This window comes from Aquarana catesbeiana, linkage group LG10, assembly GCF_042186555.1.
Source record: "Aquarana catesbeiana isolate 2022-GZ linkage group LG10, ASM4218655v1, whole genome shotgun sequence".
NCBI classification, from domain to species: domain Eukaryota; kingdom Metazoa; phylum Chordata; class Amphibia; order Anura; family Ranidae; genus Aquarana; species Aquarana catesbeiana.
Genome location: NC_133333.1, coordinates 111,607,131 through 111,625,757, shown reverse-complemented (window position 1 = coordinate 111,625,757; position 18,627 = coordinate 111,607,131). Strand labels below are relative to the sequence as shown.

Here is an 18,627-nt window from a genome sequence, read left to right as displayed (position 1 = left end):
GGTACCAACGGCGGTCCTGACAGATGGACTGTGACAGATCCAGATGGACTGACAGAACTCCTGACAGGTTCTCTTTATTGGGGGGGGGGGGGGTGTTGTGCACAGTAATACAGTACAGACAATACACTGATCTTACTCACTGCTATAGGCCAGGCGGGAAATGGTTAAAGAGCCGTACTGTTTGTTCTTTGACAATAAAATCATTCTAAAACCAGTTCCAGGGTTCTTCTCAATGGCCTTGTTGGGAGTTCTAGCTTAAAAACCAGCCCTGGTCCCAGCAAGCTCTACCCCTTAAGGACCAAAAGAGGACAAGGCTGCATTTAGTAAATTTACTGCAACTTCATTTACAGAGGATGGATGTCTTCCGACTGTTTATTCTGCCATTAGGCCTAGAAAAGCAGAGAGTTGTGAAACATAGAATTACCGCTAACTAAATAGTGAAAACTGTACAGACAGAATATGCTTCCAGATGCTTACTTTCCCCATCCAGTTTAACAGCACACTCGACAACAGGTATAGCGGTCTCATAAAAAAAAAATGTTCCTCCCCCAAGATATTCATGAGATTTGCAAAGCAGCAAATTGGAGATAGGCAAACACCTTTATCCAATACCCTTCCCTCCCCATTTGTTTTGCTAGTCATATCCCATGCGTATGCTGACATGAGGAGGCCAGGTATATGGCAACAAAATAAATAAGAGGAAATTCTCCATATAGACAGAAACATAGAATGGAGGCAAAAATAAAATATCACAAATGTTTCTGTAACTTTACTTCTCTGGATTATCATGTCAGCATATTTATCACCCCCCCTCTCTGGGCATCCACAGATGGGAAGTACAGTGTTTTCAAATTTTTATGGGCTAGTAAAGAGAAGTCCTGAGAGGTCAGGAGGCAGAAGTAACCTAATCGGTATGCTGACATAGGGAAAGACCACGAAAGGAAAATTAAAGTTAGTATCTTATCACTATTTTCTGTATTTTATGTTTAGTACTGCATTAAAACATGATGAGACAAGGGACTACATACACAAATTCTTCCACAGCAAAACTTCCTACCTGTCAGGAATGCTAGCCTCACATTCAGAATACTTCTTGTTCAAGGCTCGTACACTCAGAGCATCTGGTCTTAGAGTAACTGCTGCTGCAACTCCACCTTTCACAGGCTCCCGATTCCCATCGGCATCAAACCCATCTGATCTCATACGACTTCTAACAAAAAACAGCACATGAAAGATTACCAACTAGAACATTTTTGGCTGAAATCTATTTCATATTATTTTTAAGTGTATATGCACCAATGTCCTGTATTCCATTTTTTTTTTTACTATTAAAAATAACCTTCGTTTTACAAATAAACATAACAAAGAGAAAACATACAGCAGGTACGTAGAGGTGCACCGAAACGAAACAGTAAATTCAGGATGCACTTGGCAACCGAAACCGAAAATGACAGTTTAAAAAGAATTTATAATAAAAAAAAAAAATTACACACACACATAAAATATATTTATATATACATACATACACACACATTAATTTTTTTATATTTTTATTACACACATAATTTATAAATATAATTGTATTACATTCGACCTTTTAAATAATTTCATGACTTTAAATGAATTAGAATTTATTGTCAGCCATTATCGGCACCTTTAGTGCAAGAAAAGCTCAAGAAAATGTATCCCTTTAAATTCTATGTATGTCTTCACACTGGTCCGCTGCGCTTCCGTTGTGGCGTTAAAAATCTTGCTTGCTATATATTTGGTCAGTTATAAAAACTGCACTAAAAACACACCTTCCTGTTAAAATGCAGCAAGAAAGCATCAATAAACACACTCTGATTACGTTTTTGGTCACATGACCTATAAAAAAAAAAAAAAAAAAAAAAAAAAAAAAAAAAAAAACCAAACACACACACACACACACACACACACACACACACACACACAGTAAAATCGTGTGCATTTTCAGCGAAGTTATCCACACCTTTTTCTATATCAGCAAAATGCCAAAAACATCATTTTCAGGCAATTTGTTTCTACCGCCGAAATTTCGGGGCATCTCTAGCATTATGGAAATTTAAAAGTAGACGAAAAAATAAAAGATGTTCACATTTTAGACATTTTCTCTGATGAAAAAAACTTGGGATGCCATGGCCTTCCAAACAGAGTAGGCAGGGAAAATGAGGAGTCACGTTCATTTGTGTAAAAAGTGATTGTGAACGATCATCTTGTAAAAACAACCCACTCAGTTCAAAATAGAAATGAAAGGCAAAATATTTTTGTTTAGATAAAATAAAATAAAACCACCATTATAAATACATTTTTTTCCCCTTTTTATAAGTGATCACAAACCCTCTGTTCTCAGCTGCATAATAGCTGGGGGAGGAGAAACAACAGTACACGGAGATTCTCAGTGAATGGCTGTGCAGCAGGGGAGTGTCAGGACAACTATGATCATTGGAGGAGAGCACACTGAGTTTCCAGCATAGCTAGAGAACTGACAATGGTGTGCTCTCCTGCCTAGTGTGGTCAGTTAACAGGAAAGCAGAAGTACTGGCAGGAACACCAGGGGATTTTACACAAAGGAAGCAATACAAAGAACACAATACTCTCTCATACAAGTACGGTACAGCAGGCACATATCAGAAATATGAAGTGTTGTGGTAACAAACACTTTAAACTACTGAGCTCTTTAAACCTGGCACCTAATACATACATACGTTTTTTGTTTTTTTGTTTTTAAATATAGGGACTTTTTTTTGTGCTGGTCAGAACTAAAAATATATATTTTTTTATATATGAACGCTGGAACCCTTATTCATGGATAGCTTTCAGTAAAATTACATATAGTGATCCTGCTATAAAAAAGGTCTTTGTTCAGGTTTTTCCCCAATATAGGGCGACAACCCTCTGTTCCTTTACCTCAATGGCTCCTGTGTGTTGTCATCCTGTCACATGCACTTCAGGTGGAGACAATAAGCAGCCATGCTGGCACTCATTGGGCTGGCATGTTCTGCTGCTGTCATCATCGGGAAGCCTAACCTGAGCAATGAAATACAGCCACAGCTGGGGTAAGCACTTGTAGACACAGTGGCTGCAAAGAGACTGGAGATGAGGAGTAAAGATGAGGTGCATTTAGAATCAATAAAGTATTCACAGTACTTTAGCTAACTAAATATGTACCAGTTAGGGTTTAGATCGACTTTAAGGTGCATCTAAACCTTTTTTATTTATTTTTATCTGGTGACCCTGCCAGTGACACACATCCAGTCCTGTACTCTATAGAGAAGCAGTGTCACACTCTAGGACAGGACGTGTGTTAGGACTACAAAACACCTCTCCTGGTTCTGATCTCCTTAACGTAGTAAGAGGGGTTCTGTAGTTCAAATAACTACAGGAAAATGGGCAGGGTTAATAACACTGCAGTGATCACAGAAACTTTCAAGCTCAATGGAATTCTGACATGATCAACAGGCATTTGCAGATATGACAAAACACTTTCAACCGTATATTGGTACAGACCAAAGGGGAGCAAATAAAGGAAGTCCATAGTTAGGGCTTACATACACAGTAACTAAAGATCTGACTGTAATGTCCCCCTACATAGAGTGTATAACAAAGCCAGATCCACCCCCTAAATGAAAAACAATGTATAGGCAGTAGGGCCAGAACTGGCCTCAACTATTCTATGATCAGCATAAACATTACTACCTGTTATCACTGAACTCCTCTGGATAGAGTTCTTTGTAGCCATTATGATCCCATCTGTAACAGATCAGTAAAAGGAATTATTAGTACAGAGCAGTATAAACAAACTAGACTTGTAAATCTTGTATATAGTCAAGTAGTTTAACCACTTGCTTACTGGGCACTTAAAACCCCTTCCCCCTTCTCAGCTTTCAGCGCTGTCACACTTTGGATGACAATTGCGTGGTCATGCAACACTGTACCCAAATGACATTTTTATCATTTTTTCCCCATAAATAGAGCTTTCTTGGTGGTATTTAATCACTGCTGGGTTTTTTTATTTTTTTGTAAGAGAAAAAAAAAACAAAAAATTTGAAAAAAAACCCCACCAAAACAGTTTTCTATTTTGTTATAAAATTTTGCAAACAGGTAATTTTTTTCCTTTATTGATGTACACTGATGAGGATGCACTGATAAGGCGGCACTGGTGGATACAGAGGTGGCCCTGATGGGCATTGATAGGTGGCACTGATAAGTGGCAGCAAAGGGCTCTGGTAGGGGACACTAATAGGCAGCACTGCTAGGTGGCACTGATTGGCATCACTGGTGGGCCTTGATAGGTGGCACTGGTGGGCACAGATGATGTTGATGTGCCTCTTCCTCTTCAGGACGGACGTCCCTTTCACAGAAGCCGGTGATCAGCTTTTTTTCTCCTCACGCAGTCCTATTTCACCCCGAAGCCAGAATGGGGACCATACTGACTAGCTAGATACAGGGACCGGCATCAACTAGAGGATGCTCCAATGGATAATGGAGGGTCTGATCGGGTCCGGCTGTCTGTTTTTTCAGCTGGACCAGATGGGAACCTCCATTCTGCTCTATGGAAAGCCTCCAGGTCTGATCCAGCATACAAAAAAACAAAAACACACACACGGGGAAGGGAATCAGTTTCCCTCTGGTTGGTCAGATCAGACTGGAGGGCAGCTGGGTGTAAATGGACAAGTCTTACTTTGGTAACTACTTTCATAGTGAAGTTGCAATCTCCTGGACTACTACTGACCTGTTTAGATCTGGTGATGCTCTTTTCTTTGTTCTGTGAGTCTCTGTGTGCTTTTCCATTTCTCGGATTTTCCACATTTCTGTTTCTTCCTGGATCTGTTCATAGTGAAAGGGAAACCTATATAAGTGCCCCACTCCAGAACAAAACAAAAAAAAGTTTACCATGGTAGTGGGTTTCCCACTGCTCATTTAGTCTTATGCCCCGTACACACGGTCAGACATTGATCGGACATTCCGACAACAAAATCCTAGGATTTTTTCCGATGTTGGCTCAAACTTGTCTTGCATACACACGGTCACACAAAGTTGTCGGAAAATCCAATCATTTTGAACGCGGTGACGTAAAACACGTACGTCGGGACTATAAACGGGGCAGTAGCCAATAGCTTTCATCTCTTTATTTATTCTGAGCATGCGTGGCACTTTGTGCGTCGGATTTGTGTACACACGATCAGAAATTCCAACAACGGATTTCGTTGTCGGAAAATTTTATAGCCTGCTCTCAAACTTTGTGTGTCGGAAAATCCGATGGAAAATGTGTGATGGAGCCTACACACGGTCGGAATTTCCGACAACAAGGTCCTATCACACATTTTCCGTCGGTAAATCCGACCATGTGTACAGGGCATTAGGGTAGAGGAATAAGGCGTAATGCTTACCTTATCCCTTGCTCCAGGAGGCTTCTTCAAAGCTGTGCAAACAGCCCCCCAAGGTCTCTCCTGCCTTCTGCTTTAGCAAGCAGTCACACACTGACATTATCAAGTACAATACAGAAGCTAGCAAGTTTCTTTGTTTTTTTTACAAATCCTGTAGTTCAGCTTTAAAGTAAAACAATGACAGCAAGCAGAAGAAAGCAAGTGAACTATTCTATTGTAGTGTGTAGGCTCACAGTACATGTAAAGGTCAAAACACTAATAGGAAGAAAATCTGGACCCTTTAATACTCATTACAATGCAACAATGGGACGTACATTGATTTAACATATATTATTGCAACACAAATCAATTTAATTCAATGTTAGTCAAATTTCACTTCATCTAGCTGCATGGCCCTTTGCTGTAGTCTTTACTTAGCAGCACTATGTCTTTTACTTTTGCATCTCAATATCAACAGAAAGAATAACAAAATGCTTTTTTTATGTTCTTCAACACATTATACTGTACTTAAAGGGCAACTCCACTTTAATGTGAAAAAAGTATTGTAAATAAAAATAATATAGCATATACAATTGGGGCACAGGTCATATTTTAAAAGATTATATTTCCTTTTCAAACTGTAGCGCTGTGATTTTCTGTAAAATTCAATGAAATATATGTCAACAGTGTATGGAATGCCCCCAGAAACATCACTTTCTGCTTGTGTGACTGGCTCATTGATCTTCCCAGACGTCTGCTCTAAGATACAAGTCAGATTTTAGGCATCCTCTGCAACAAAAAAAAAAAATGACAATTTTGGCAGGATACTCCTAAAGCATTTGTTACTTCAAGAAGGACCGCAGACTCTGCCACTATCCAGATTAAAGCACTGCAAGTGCATCAGCTGATCAAAAATGAAAAAGTCACTCTCATTTAGAATCAGTCCTGCGCAAGACATAACCTAACAAAGAGCAGAAACAGCTAGGAATCTGCAGTAAAGTTTGTCAAAATACTTGCAATGTACACTGATCACCCAGAGGTGATCCCATCTCAGCCTATAAAGCCACCATTTTGATAAACTTGTTGATATTTTTTACTTGCTGTTGCTTTTGTTTCTCTGTATGGGAAAACCCACCTCTACAGGACCAGTTGAAGAACATTACAACCAAAGTCTGCATCCACTGAAGCCTGGATGTCCACCTAGTAAAAACGTAAGCGTGTGAACCAAGGCACAGGCAACTTTGCAGATCTAAGGAAACGAAGCCTGATGCCAGAAATCCTAAGAAGCACTAGCAGATGAAGTAAAATGAGCATTGACAGAAAAAAAAAAAAAAAAAAAAAAAAGGGGGGGGGGGGCCCTTCACCCTAAGGTCATAAGCCTGAATGACGAGTTATTGAATCTACCTGGCAATAGTGGAACCAGAAGCTTGCCAACTCTTACAGGGGCCTTTGGGAACGATAAACAGAGTCAGCCTGACACAAAAGGGGTTGTAGCTAAAGGGTAAACTTGAACAGCAGGACCCACATCCAAACTACGGAGAAACATTCTTAGGATGTTTAAATGCTGGACATAAAGATAGTAAGACAATGTCTTGGTTAAAGTGGGAAAAAAGGAATCATAGCAAGAGGAAGAGGTCATAGGCACAGGTAAAGGGTCATTACAAGTCAAGGCTGCCAACCTAGAAACACACCTCACAGAAGTGATGGTAATGAGAAAGGCAACTTTGCAAGTAAGAATTAACAGGGGAATATCCCTACATTCAAAGGATGGCCTCTGAAAAGCCGACTGAACCAGGTTAAGATCCCAAGTCACTGGTGAGCACACAACACAGGAAGGGCAATATAAGTGATGCCCTGCACAAAAGCCTTCAACTAAGGGGAGACTCTGGGAAGGAGAAATTAGGATGAGGGAGCTCACTTTGGCCCCCTGTAGTCTACAGCCTCCAAAACTTCATCAAAAACTTAGTCATAGCTGTAGCAAATTCCTCCTTGGATAAATATGAGGTGGGAGCACATGAAAGGGTAGGAGGAGGTTCCGGAGGTGGAAGGGACTCAGTATGAAGTCTGGACATCTAGGGGGGGGTGTTACAGACCTTTTCTGAACAGTTAGCTGGACAAGAGCTGGCAGAGCTCACAGACCCAGTCCCCTTGCACCTATGATCTGTCAAGTGTTGTGAGGTATATCACAAAATGAACAGTTGCAACCTTAAAGTGATATGAAATGCTTTTTAAAAAAAAACCATAACAAACATGCCATACTTTCCTGCACTGTGAAGTGGTTTTGCACAGAGTAGCCCGCCTCCTCTTCTCGGGTTCCCCCTGCCGATGCTCCTGGCCCCTCCCTCTTGCTAAGTGCCCCCAGAGCAAGCAACTTGCTCAGGAACAAGCATACTTGAGTGCTCCCACTGCAACGACTCTGTGTGTCCATATACACACAAACACACAGAGATATGGCTTAGCCCCACCCCCTCTCTCTCTCCTCATTGGCTTTAATTGACTACAGTGGGAGCCCACTGCACAACGCTGGATCAGGATGGGGCTCAGGTAAGTATTGGGGGGCTGCTGCACAGAGGTTTTTTTATCTTCATGCATAAAAGGTAAAAACCTTGAGCCTTTAGAACCACTTTAACTGCAGAGCAGGAAGGGTGCAACTTCTGTGTCCATTCACTATAGGCCCAGAGCGTATGTAAAGGTACCCTTGAGGAAGTTACATTGGATAGTGATGAAACGCTTCAGCAGAAGCCAAGGCCATCATCGCACAAAACTAGAAGTGACTGAACTGTTGTTTTCTTAAGCATCCTCAGGCTTTAAGGGGGCTATACCTTGATAGGCGAAAATACTGGTGCGCACTGAGTATACACAGTGCACTGGCTGGTGAATGTAACTTTTGCAATATTTTAATAAGCAGTAATTTGAAAGAGATAAAGGCTTTTTTTTTTTTTTTTTTTTTTTTTTTTTTTGCAGGATTGTGCAGTTTTATTGCTATACCCAACAACAAGGTCTGGAGAGAAGGGGGGTTATTGATGATACATCTGGAGATGTCCAGAGGAGTTGGTTGTAACACCTTAAAGTGATTACAAAATCAAAGCCAGTGCTCTTTAGCAAACCTCAAAAGGATTGAAGTGCAACAGCACACTGGGCACCCAGGTGGGCAAAAGCCCTGACTTGCCTCACAAATTGCCACCATTTACTTCCTTGGAAAGACTGCATGAAGGGACAAAGGGACAAGCCATGGACCTCTATAGCACTCTGTGGCTGACTAAACATTTTGCTCCAAAAGCAGGATCTAGTGCCCAAAGCAACATTATAGGCTGAACCCACATCATATTCCTAGTGGGGTCCAGAGACGGTTGCCCAAAGCGCAGCTGAAGAGTCAACCAATCCACAAAGTTGCAAAAAGAGTGCTGCAGTGGAAATTTAGCAGCTATGAGATTCTATATGGAAGTTCCTGTGTTCTGGGAGCAGTATGGGCAACTTCCCATTTCCTGCCGGAATTAAAGAGAGTTGAGAAGCCTTGTATTTTTGTATATGAATACAAGACTTCCTCTAATTGGCTAAAGGGGAAGAGATGGGCAGGCGACATCATGATTTCCACCTCGGCCAATTAGAGGAAGCCTTGTATTCACTGCTTTCCCTAAAAGGCAGAGAAGCATTCAGCCCAACTTACTTCAATTCCAACAGCAGACAGGAAGTCACTTGTACTGCTGCTGGAACATAGTGATGTGTGTGTAATATCTATCTATCGCTACCGCAGTCCATTACAGGACACACAGCAGATGCATCCTTCTGTAATGGAAATAGTTTGACTGGGCCAACTTGGCCCAAACTACTTAAAAGTGAAATAAAACCTGCGATCCTAATTTAAGGCAGTGTGCAAAAAGCAACAACTATTAGAGAAATGCAGCAAACCACACCAACCACATTTTGATCAGTTTCCTAATTTGCATGACATCAGAAAAATGATAGGCTGGCATGTGCACCCTGTTTATTTTGACAAAAAAAAAAAATTCACCCAAATAAAAAAAAAAAAAAAAAAGAATCTGTGCAGTACAGGTAGACAGGGTTGTTTAGAGGGTATTCGGGTAGCCAGTACTATACAATGAAATAATTTTTACCTTGTTATGGGCGTCTGTATGTCGTATGACATTTCTAAGTAAGACTTTTCCAAGAGGAACGCGGGACATCTCAAAACCTTGAAAAAGAAAACAAGCAAACTCTCAGACTGACAACTTAGGTCCATGTACTTAAAGCTAACCCACAAGCTCCAGTCAATGCCTAACTAAACTGGGAGCCATACACACACACACACACACATACATACATACATACATACATATAAAATACCATGACACCCAACTGTCGGTGTTCCTTATATTATATAACACTGACTCATAAGTTACACAAGGGCAACTTGCAAGCTCTGTCCAAGAGGACACTGACCCATAACCATGCCCATTCAACACCATGCAGACAGAAGTGTGGTAAAAACAGAACAGTGACCCATGGCAAGGCTTAGTCCTACTACGTGCTGCCCTATGATAATGCCTTGTACAACTGGACACTGACAATGCCTCCTACTACTGAATGCAAACCCATGATAATGCCTACTATTGCTGGATGCTGACCCTTGAAAATGCTTAGTACTACTGGACAATGACCCGTGGCAAGGTCTAAACAGTGAAAACTGGACACAGTAAAACTTGATACAAGTCGCAGGGGTTAGCATCATGTTTTTAGCACTTGTGGGTCTCCATCATGGTAAATGAGTCACACTGGGCTGGGCACACTCATGGGTCAGTGCTGTGTTGAATAATCATTTATTAGTGTCATGTTGGAAAGGGTATGCTGAGAGGTCAGTCTCACATGTTAGATGGCAATTGATTAGTGTCCTGTTGGATAGGGGGGAAGTATCATGTTGTATGGGGGACACTTATGAGGTAATTCTTAGTAATACCAACACTGATCTGTGACAATGCCTGGTACTACTGGACTGCGACCACCCCCCCGTGACAATGCCTGGTGCTACTGGACTGCGACCACCCCCCCGTGACAATGCCTGGTGCTACTGGACTGCGACCACCCCCCCGTGACAATGCCTGGTGCTACTGGACTGCGACCAGCCCCCGTGGCAAGGTCTGGTGCTACTGGGCTGCGACCAGCCCCCGTGGCAAGGTCTGGTGCTACTGGGCTGCGACCAGCCCCCGTGGCAAGGTCTGGTGCTACTGGGCTGCGACCAGCCCCCGTGGCAAGGTCTGGTGCTACTGGGCTGCGACCAGCCCCCGTGGCAAGGTCTGGTGCTACTGGGCTGCGACCAGCCCCCGTGGCAAGGTCTGGTGCTACTGGGCTGCGACCAGCCCCCGTGGCAAGGTCTGGTGCTACTGGGCTGCGACCAGCCCCCGTGGCAAGGTCTGGTGCTACTGGGCTGCGACCAGCCCCCGTGGCAAGGTCTGGTGCTACTGGGCTGCGACCAGCCCCCGTGGCAAGGTCTGGTGCTACTGGGCTGCGACCAGCCCCCGTGGCAAGGTCTGGTGCTACTGGGCTGCGACCAGCCCCCGTGGCAAGGTCTGGTGCTACTGGGCTGCGACCAGCCCCCGTGGCAAGGTCTGGTGCTACTGGGCTGCGACCAGCCCCCGTGGCAAGGTCTGGTGCTACTGGGCTGCGACCAGCCCCCGTGGCAAGGTCTGGTGCTACTGGACTGCGACCACCCCCCGTGGCAAGGTCTGGTGCTACTGGACTGCGACCCCATGGTAATAGCTGGTAGTCCCAGCCCTGGGTTGCATACAATATAAATGTGGCCCAGCTGAGGCCTGTGTATTATCAGTACTGCTCCCCTGTCCTGCTCTGACACCTCTCACATACACTGAATGGTCCCTTCATAACCCATTGTACACCTCCAACCTCCCTCATAGCTCGGTGCTCTGTGAACCTCCATCCATCCACCTCTGTCCGCGGATGTCCCAGCCTATGACAGGCTCCTCTCTTCCCCTCCAACCAGGCCAAACTTACCTTCCACAGTGTCGCCGCTTCCCCTTCTTGCCGGAAATACATGTACAGAGCCTCCCTGACTTGGGCGGAACGTCTGTGTGAAGATGAGGGGGAAGTATTTCAGTGCTGCACCGTGTGATGGTTGCCACGGCAACCGCGTTGTATTGGAGAAGGCGAATAGACTGTATAGTGTGTACAGAACACGTGTATCCCTCCGGTCTGCTTCTTATTATTTCTATAGACAGTGTGAGGAGGAACAGTCCCCGGAGGAGAGGTCAGTATTTCCAGTTGTCACCAAATCTAGAATTCATTCCATCCAGCCTGGCTGTTATAGAGGTGTCACCAACCATGGATCTCCTCTGAAAGTCTGTACTTCCCGACCTTTCTCCATTTTTGTTACCGGTCTCTGGATTCCTTCTATCTTATTATCATCTTTTGTAAGTGAGGTCTCCAGAACACAGTATTGTAAATCAGGTCTCATTAAGAGAGAAATCAGGACCTCTTTCCTCTTGCTGGTGAGAAGGGAATAAGAACCAGTGGTGGCCGTCAATAGGGGGCGCCGCCCCCCCAAAAAAAAAAATTTGGTTCCTTAAAGTGTGTGCGGGCATCGGACACTATGTGTCTATGGGAGGCATGACGTTCCCACATCACATGGTCAAGATCCAGAAGCTTTACTGGCCAACCCTTAAAGCATCATCGGGGCGCAGAGTGATGCGCCTTGAGCACTCCCACTGTGGAATTCGTCTCCATTTGTTGGCGGCCCGCAGGACTTAGGGCGGTGCTTTAAGCACACTAAGGCTGCATTGATGGGCACAGAGAGGCTGCATTGATGGGCACACTGAGGCTGCATTGATGGGCACACTGAGGCTGCATTGATGGGCACACTGAGGCTGCATTGATGGGCACAGTGAGGCTGCATTGATGGGCAGAGTGAGGCTGCATTGATGGGCACACTGAGGCTGCATTGATGGGCACACTGAGGCTGCATTGATGGGTACACTGAGGCTGCATTTATGGGTACACTGGCACAGTGAGGCTGCATTGATGGGCACAGTGAGGCTGCATTGATGGGCACACTGAGGCTGCATTGATGGCTACACTGAGACTGCATTGATGGGCACACTGAGGCTGCATTGATGGGTACACTGGCACACTGAGGCTGCATTGATGGGCACACTGAGGCTGCATTGATGGGTACACTAGCACAGTGAGGCTGCGTTGATGGGCATGCTGGCACAGTGAGGCTGCATTGATGGGCGCACTGGTACATGGGCACAGTGAAGCTGCATTGATGGGCACAATGAGGCTGCAAGTCATGGGCACAGTGGGGCTGCATTTGACAGGCACAGTGAAGCTGCAATTGATGCTTTTTTTCAGAATTTTTCAGTTTGTTTCAGTTCAAAATTTTGAGCACCAGCCGCCACTGATCAGAATCTCGTTCCTCCTGCTGGTAACCCCTCTATTGATATAAAGATCTATATAGGGGAATCAGAACCTCCTTCTTCCTGCTGGTCACCCCTCTAGTGATATAAAGATCTATATAGAGAAATCAGGACCTCCTTTCTTCTACTGGTGACCCCTCAAGTGATATAAAGATCTATTTAGAGGAATCAGGACCTCCTTCCTCTTGCTGGTGATACCTCTAGTGATATAAAGATCTATATAGGGGAAAAAGAACCAGTGGCTGCCCGTCAATAGGGGTCGCAGAGCCGCCTCCCCCCCAAGAAAATAAATAAATAAAAATTGGTTCTTTTAAGAGTGTGCTGGCGCTGCACACTATGTGTCTATGGGACGTTTCCCACATCACATGGTCAAGATCCAGAAGCTTTACTGGCCAACTCTTAGCATCATCTGGGCACAGAGCGATGCGTCGTGCGCACTCCCACTGTGGAATTCGTCCATGTTTGTTGGCGGCCCGCAGGGCGTATGGTGGTGCTATAAGCATCATTGCATCACGTGTTTGTGTTACTTCCCTTTTCTTTCCGTGGCCACCACACGCTGGAGTGGAACACGCACAGCCTCTCTGAGTCTCACTCGGCACGACCAAGAAAAACTGCTGCCGGCCAGGCGGGTCAGACAGTCAGTGGCTCAGACTCAGTGTGTTGTTGTTGTAAAGTCATGACAGGGAGCAAGCATGGTGGACACTGACTGGGGAGGCAGGAGGGGAGTCTTAAGTCATGGGGAGGCAGGTGGTGATTGTTAATAGCATGAGGCTGCATTGATGGGCACACTGGCACACTCCTCCTTCTTCCTCCTGCCGGTGAACCCTCTAGTGATGCATTCTAGAATTCTGTTCGCTTTTCCCGCTGCCTGGTCACACTGCTCTTTTGCAATCATCTGAAATAAGTACCCAGAAAACTTTTTCCTCTGTAGTGCTGGCTAACAACATCCCTGCAATGTTGTACTTGTACAAGGGGTTCTTCTTTTGTAAATGTTACATTTAGAAACAGTCTCCGCTGCTTTGACCAACCTTTCAGCAATGCCAAATCATGTTCCATTTTACAAACACCTCCAGGGAAAACAACCATATTACACACCTTTGTGTCATCAGTAAAAAGACATACCTTGCCCAACAAACCTTGACTTATATCACTTACATAGAGATTAAATAAAACAGGGCCTAGTACATAGTCTTGGTATACACCATTAGTTACATAGTTAAAGTGGAACTTTAGGCAGAAAATTAAGTCCTGCTAGATGACTTCAGGTTGGCCCCTTTTGCAGGTATATCATTATAAAACATTAAAAATAATTGTCTATACTGTTTAATATCCATGAATACACTGTCTCTCTCTGCTCTGCACATACTCATTTGCTTTCCATTCTTAGGCATTGCCAAATTTGTAGAGGCTGATCTGCTGACACCCTTAAAGTGGAATTAAACCCTTCTATCATTTACAGCCAAGGAAGCTGCTTCTGTTTGATCTGCAACTGCCATGGTGCTGCACATGTGATCAGTTATGACTCCAGGCATTTAATGGTTGACAGTTTGGTCGAGGACACAAGAAAATGTGACAGTTAGCAAAACCCGCATTCCAGGAACAGTTTTTTAAAACTGTTAAATTGATTTACAGTAAAACCTTAAATTGCGAGCATAATTTGTTCCGGAAACATGCTTTTAATTCAAAGCACTTGTATATCATATTGAATTTCCCCATAAGAAATAATGGAGACTCAGATGATTTGTTCCACAACTATTTATTCATAAGTCCTTCAGTTTATAGTCCATATAAAAGGATCATAGCAATGTGACCAGGTTGTGTAACCACAAAATTTCCATCCACAAAGAGGATTAGAATCAAAATCCAGCAGGATTTACAGAGTATAAAAGAGAACAGAGGCACATTTAAGTGTAGCAATATGGTTACATTTAATGAAGGTACAACATTTAGCAATTCACATGGTTGATGATTAAAACAGACACATCTAAGTATGCAGACATCCTCTCACCGCTGTCAATCTGCAATCGTGACCGGGAAGACTACCCTGCAGTAGAGCGCTCTGAAAGCGAGGCTTGAAGAGCTTGTGGAAAGGATGACATTTATGGCTGTATGGAGGACGGTCTATGTGGACAGCTTTACCCTGGATGCCTGCATACTTAGATGTGCCTCTCTTTTTTTTTTTTTTTTTTAACAGAAAAGTTTTTATTTGTCTCCAGCCGGAGATGATTCATCATACAAACATATTTATACAGAACATAATGTTGCTACATATTTCCAAATATACATATATAAATAATTGCATATTTCCTACTCATACAATCTGAAATCATACTATACAGCTTACGTTGCTATTATTGCTTTGTGCGTCCTCCTAACTGGAGGGAAGGATTTGTGTATCGTTAATTATACAGATTTATCCATATTTACCTCTACAATAGTTTAAACATCTGCAGGCAATCTTTATGTTAGCTACTTGTCATATTATTCCCTCATTAAATACTAATAGGTCTTCCGATAAGGGGGGGGGAGGAGGGAGGGCGGGGAGAGGAGAGAAAGGGAAGGGGAACGGGAAAGGAAGGGGTTAGGGGGGAGGGGGGGGCGGGGGGGGAAAAGGCCAAAGGAGGGAGGGGGGGGGGCACCAAAAAGGCGACCAGCCTATGTTTGGCGGATCACTACTGAGCCTTGCTACTGTTTGGTCCAGGCTCCCCAGATCTTGGAGAACTTTTTGGGGCATTTACGGTTGATGTACGTGATTTTATAAAGCGGTAAAATGGAATTTATCATATCCTTCCATTGGGTTACCGTGGGGGGGTCGGGTTGTTTCCACCTGAGGAGAATAGCTTTCCTGGCATAGAATGAGGCATAGAATACAAACAGTCTTTTGTGCACACTAGGTATAACATTGTCACAAACCCCGAGGAGTAGAATAATCGGACTTCTTTGTATATTTAGATTACCTACTGTGTTAATCACTTCAACCATCTCTGTCCAGAATTTTTGTATAAGCGGGGATTCCCAGACTACATGGATAAACGTACCCATCTCCCTCGTACATTTCGGGCATCGGTCCGTTTGTGTCGGGTATATTCTAGCCATTCTCTGTGGCGTATAATATACTCTATGAATAAATTTGAGCTGGATGAATCTATCCCTTGCCGAGATCATAAGGGGAATATATTGCTGCAGACCTTCCTCCCAATCATCTGGCGTCAGGTCTGGAACGTCCCTCTTCCATTTTTCGTACAGTCCCATTTCTCCAGTCTGCTCCTCAGTGAGAATTTGATTGTATAAGGAGGATAAAGTTCGATCTAAGTGTTTAGAAATGAGAAGCTTCTCCACCCCATGCGACCGCAAAGCAACGCCGCCTGGATATTGGGCCCGCACTGCATGTCGCAGTTGTAGATAGCGAAAGAACATTTTGGAGGGGAGCTGGAAGTTATTTTTAAGAGTGTCATACGGGATAACTCCATCCCCAGACCATACTTGCTGCATTGTTTTAATTCCATATCCCGCCCATAGAGCTGGATCTGGGACTGTCTGGAGATGTTTTAATTTAGGGTTGCCCCACAGCGGTGTGTATGGAGAGATAGTATTAGGTCCTGCAATCTTTTTTGACATCTGTTCCCATACTGCGACTGTCGTTCGCATCGGGGTTGGCATATCCTTATGTGTTTTGACCCCTCTAAAGACCAGATTGTTTAGAGCTGAGTATGACCCCATTATTGCTGCCTCAAGGTTAAGTGAGGGGTTAGATTTCGGTTGGGAGAACCACCAACGGACAGTAACTACTACTGCAGCCCAATAGTATTTTCTAAAACAAGGGAGCGCCAGGCCTCCCAGCGCTAACGGGAGTTGAAGGGTGGTTCGTGCTACTCTAGGGGCAGATCCCCCCCATACAAATGAGCTAACAACCTGGTCCAGCTTATCAAAGAAGGATTTGGGGATAGGGACTGGGGTGTTGCGGAATACGTATAAAAATTTGGGGAGGAACGTCATTTTTAAAAGATTAACCCTACCTACTGGTGACAAGGGGAGGGACCTCCAGGCCTGACAGCGAGCAGTAAGTTGGTGTAAGATTGGGTATACATTGTCTATTAAGTACCTGTGTGGCTCTCTCTGAATCTCAATCCCCAAGTATTTAAACCTAGAGACCAAAACCAAAGGGTTTGCAGGGTCAACATCCGGCAATGTCGGAGACAATGAGAATATGATGGATTTAGTCCAGTTAATCCGAATACCTGAGAAGGATCCATAATGGTTAATGATTTCAAGGGCTGCTGACAGCGATGCCGATGCATCTGGAAGGTACAGCAACGCATCATCAGCATATAATGAAAGCTTCTCATTCAGCGGACCAACTTTTATTCCCCCTACCTCCGGGGACATTCTAAGCAAAATAGCCAAAGGTTCAATGGCTAGAGCAAACAGACCCGGGGACAATGGGCATCCCTGTCTGGTCCCTCTCTCCAAAGAGAACGGGGGAGAGAGTAGTCCATTCGTTCGGACTCTTGCTGTGGGGTTCGTATAAAGCAGTTTTATCCATGAGATGAACCGGGGGCCAAAATTGAATCGCTGTAACACCTTCCACAAGAACCTCCATTCTACCGAGTCGAAGGCCTTCTCGGCATCTAGAGAGGCCACCACTCCCGAGGACTGGGACCTCTCTGCGTATGAAATATTAGTGTACAATCTATGTAGGTTTATGTCCGTGCCTTTACCTGGCATAAAGCCTGTCTGGTCGCCATTTATAATAGATAGAATAACCGAGTTGAGTCTATTTGCTAGGATTTTGGTAGTTATTTTGGCATCCACATTTAAAAGTGAGATGGGACGATACGATGAGCACGATGTGGGGTCTTTGTTGGGTTTAGGTATAACTACAATCACAGCCTCTGACATTGAGGGAGGGAGGGAGCCTTCTTTTAGCATTGTGAGGAGCAGTCTGTGGAATATAGGGATGAGGAGTTCCTTGTTTGCCTTATAGAATTCAGCAGGCAGGCCGTCAGGGCCTGGAGTTTTTGCTGACTGCAGAGATGCCACTGCTATTTGGACCTCTTTAAGAGTAATTGGTTCCTCTAATGTGTTTCTGGCCTCTGTAGTTAGTTGAGGGAAATCAATCTGATCTAAGAATTCACACATATCTTCCTCAGTAGAGGTGGCCCTAGAGGTGTACAGCTGTTGATAGTATTGTGTAAATTGCCCATTTATATCCCTGGGGTCCGAGTGGATCACGCCCTTGTCATCCTTGACTTGGGCTATGTGTAGGTAAGAGGAACGTTCCTTGGCCAACCAAGCTAGCATTCTACCTGTCTTCTCTCCCTGCTCGAAGATCCTTTGCGACTGAGCCAGCAACTGTTTCTTAGTGGTCTCAATTCGCAAAAGAGATATTTCTCTATGCAAAGACTGCATAGCATCATATATTAATACGTCTCTAGTGTGCACATATTCATTTTCTAAAAGGAGTACCTTTCTCTCAGCTTCCTCTAATGCCAACCGGGTATCCTTCCTGACCCTCCCAATTGCCGTTTTATATTGGCCCCTAGTATAGGCCTTAAAGGCATCCCAAAGCGTAGGGGGAGGGACCGTGCCCTCATTGATCGTCCAATAAACCCCCAACTCGCCCTCCACCAGGGGGACCACCCTCTCATCCGTAATCCAGAGCCCCGAGAGTCGCCAAAGGGCGTTGCCCATAGGGGAGTCTGTCTGTAATTTTAATAGGAGGGGAGCGTGGTCTGAAATACCCCGCGGCAGGATATCCACCTCAAGTATTCTGGGGAGGAGAGAGTCAGAGGAGTACATCAGATCAATTCTAG

The 18,627-nt window shown here is 44.3% G+C and overlaps 2 protein-coding genes across 3 annotated transcripts in view; one reads left to right on the top strand and one right to left on the bottom strand.

Annotated features, from left to right (window-relative positions):
- The window catches only part of NKAPD1 (NKAP domain containing 1), a 50,788-nt gene extending 39,287 nt beyond the window's left edge, over positions 1-11,501 (bottom strand). Inside the window, exons 1-5 of one of the 2 annotated variants that reach the window (XM_073602443.1) lie at positions 11,394-11,501; positions 9,503-9,579; positions 4,754-4,848; positions 3,718-3,771; positions 1,058-1,210 (exon numbers count right to left, since the gene is read on the bottom strand). In XM_073602443.1, coding sequence (XP_073458544.1) covers positions 1,058-1,210; positions 3,718-3,771; positions 4,754-4,848; positions 9,503-9,571 — 371 coding nt within the window. In that variant the 5' untranslated portion in view covers positions 9,572-9,579; positions 11,394-11,501. The other variant, XM_073602444.1, reaches the window with a different exon arrangement.
- PIH1D2 (PIH1 domain containing 2) overlaps positions 11,481-18,627 on the top strand; it is a 53,457-nt gene continuing 46,310 nt past the window's right edge. The window contains exon 1 of the mRNA XM_073602442.1: positions 11,481-11,646. Within this exon, the coding sequence (XP_073458543.1) occupies positions 11,511-11,646 (136 nt within the window). The 5' untranslated portion in view covers positions 11,481-11,510. The remainder of the gene's footprint in view (positions 11,647-18,627) is intronic.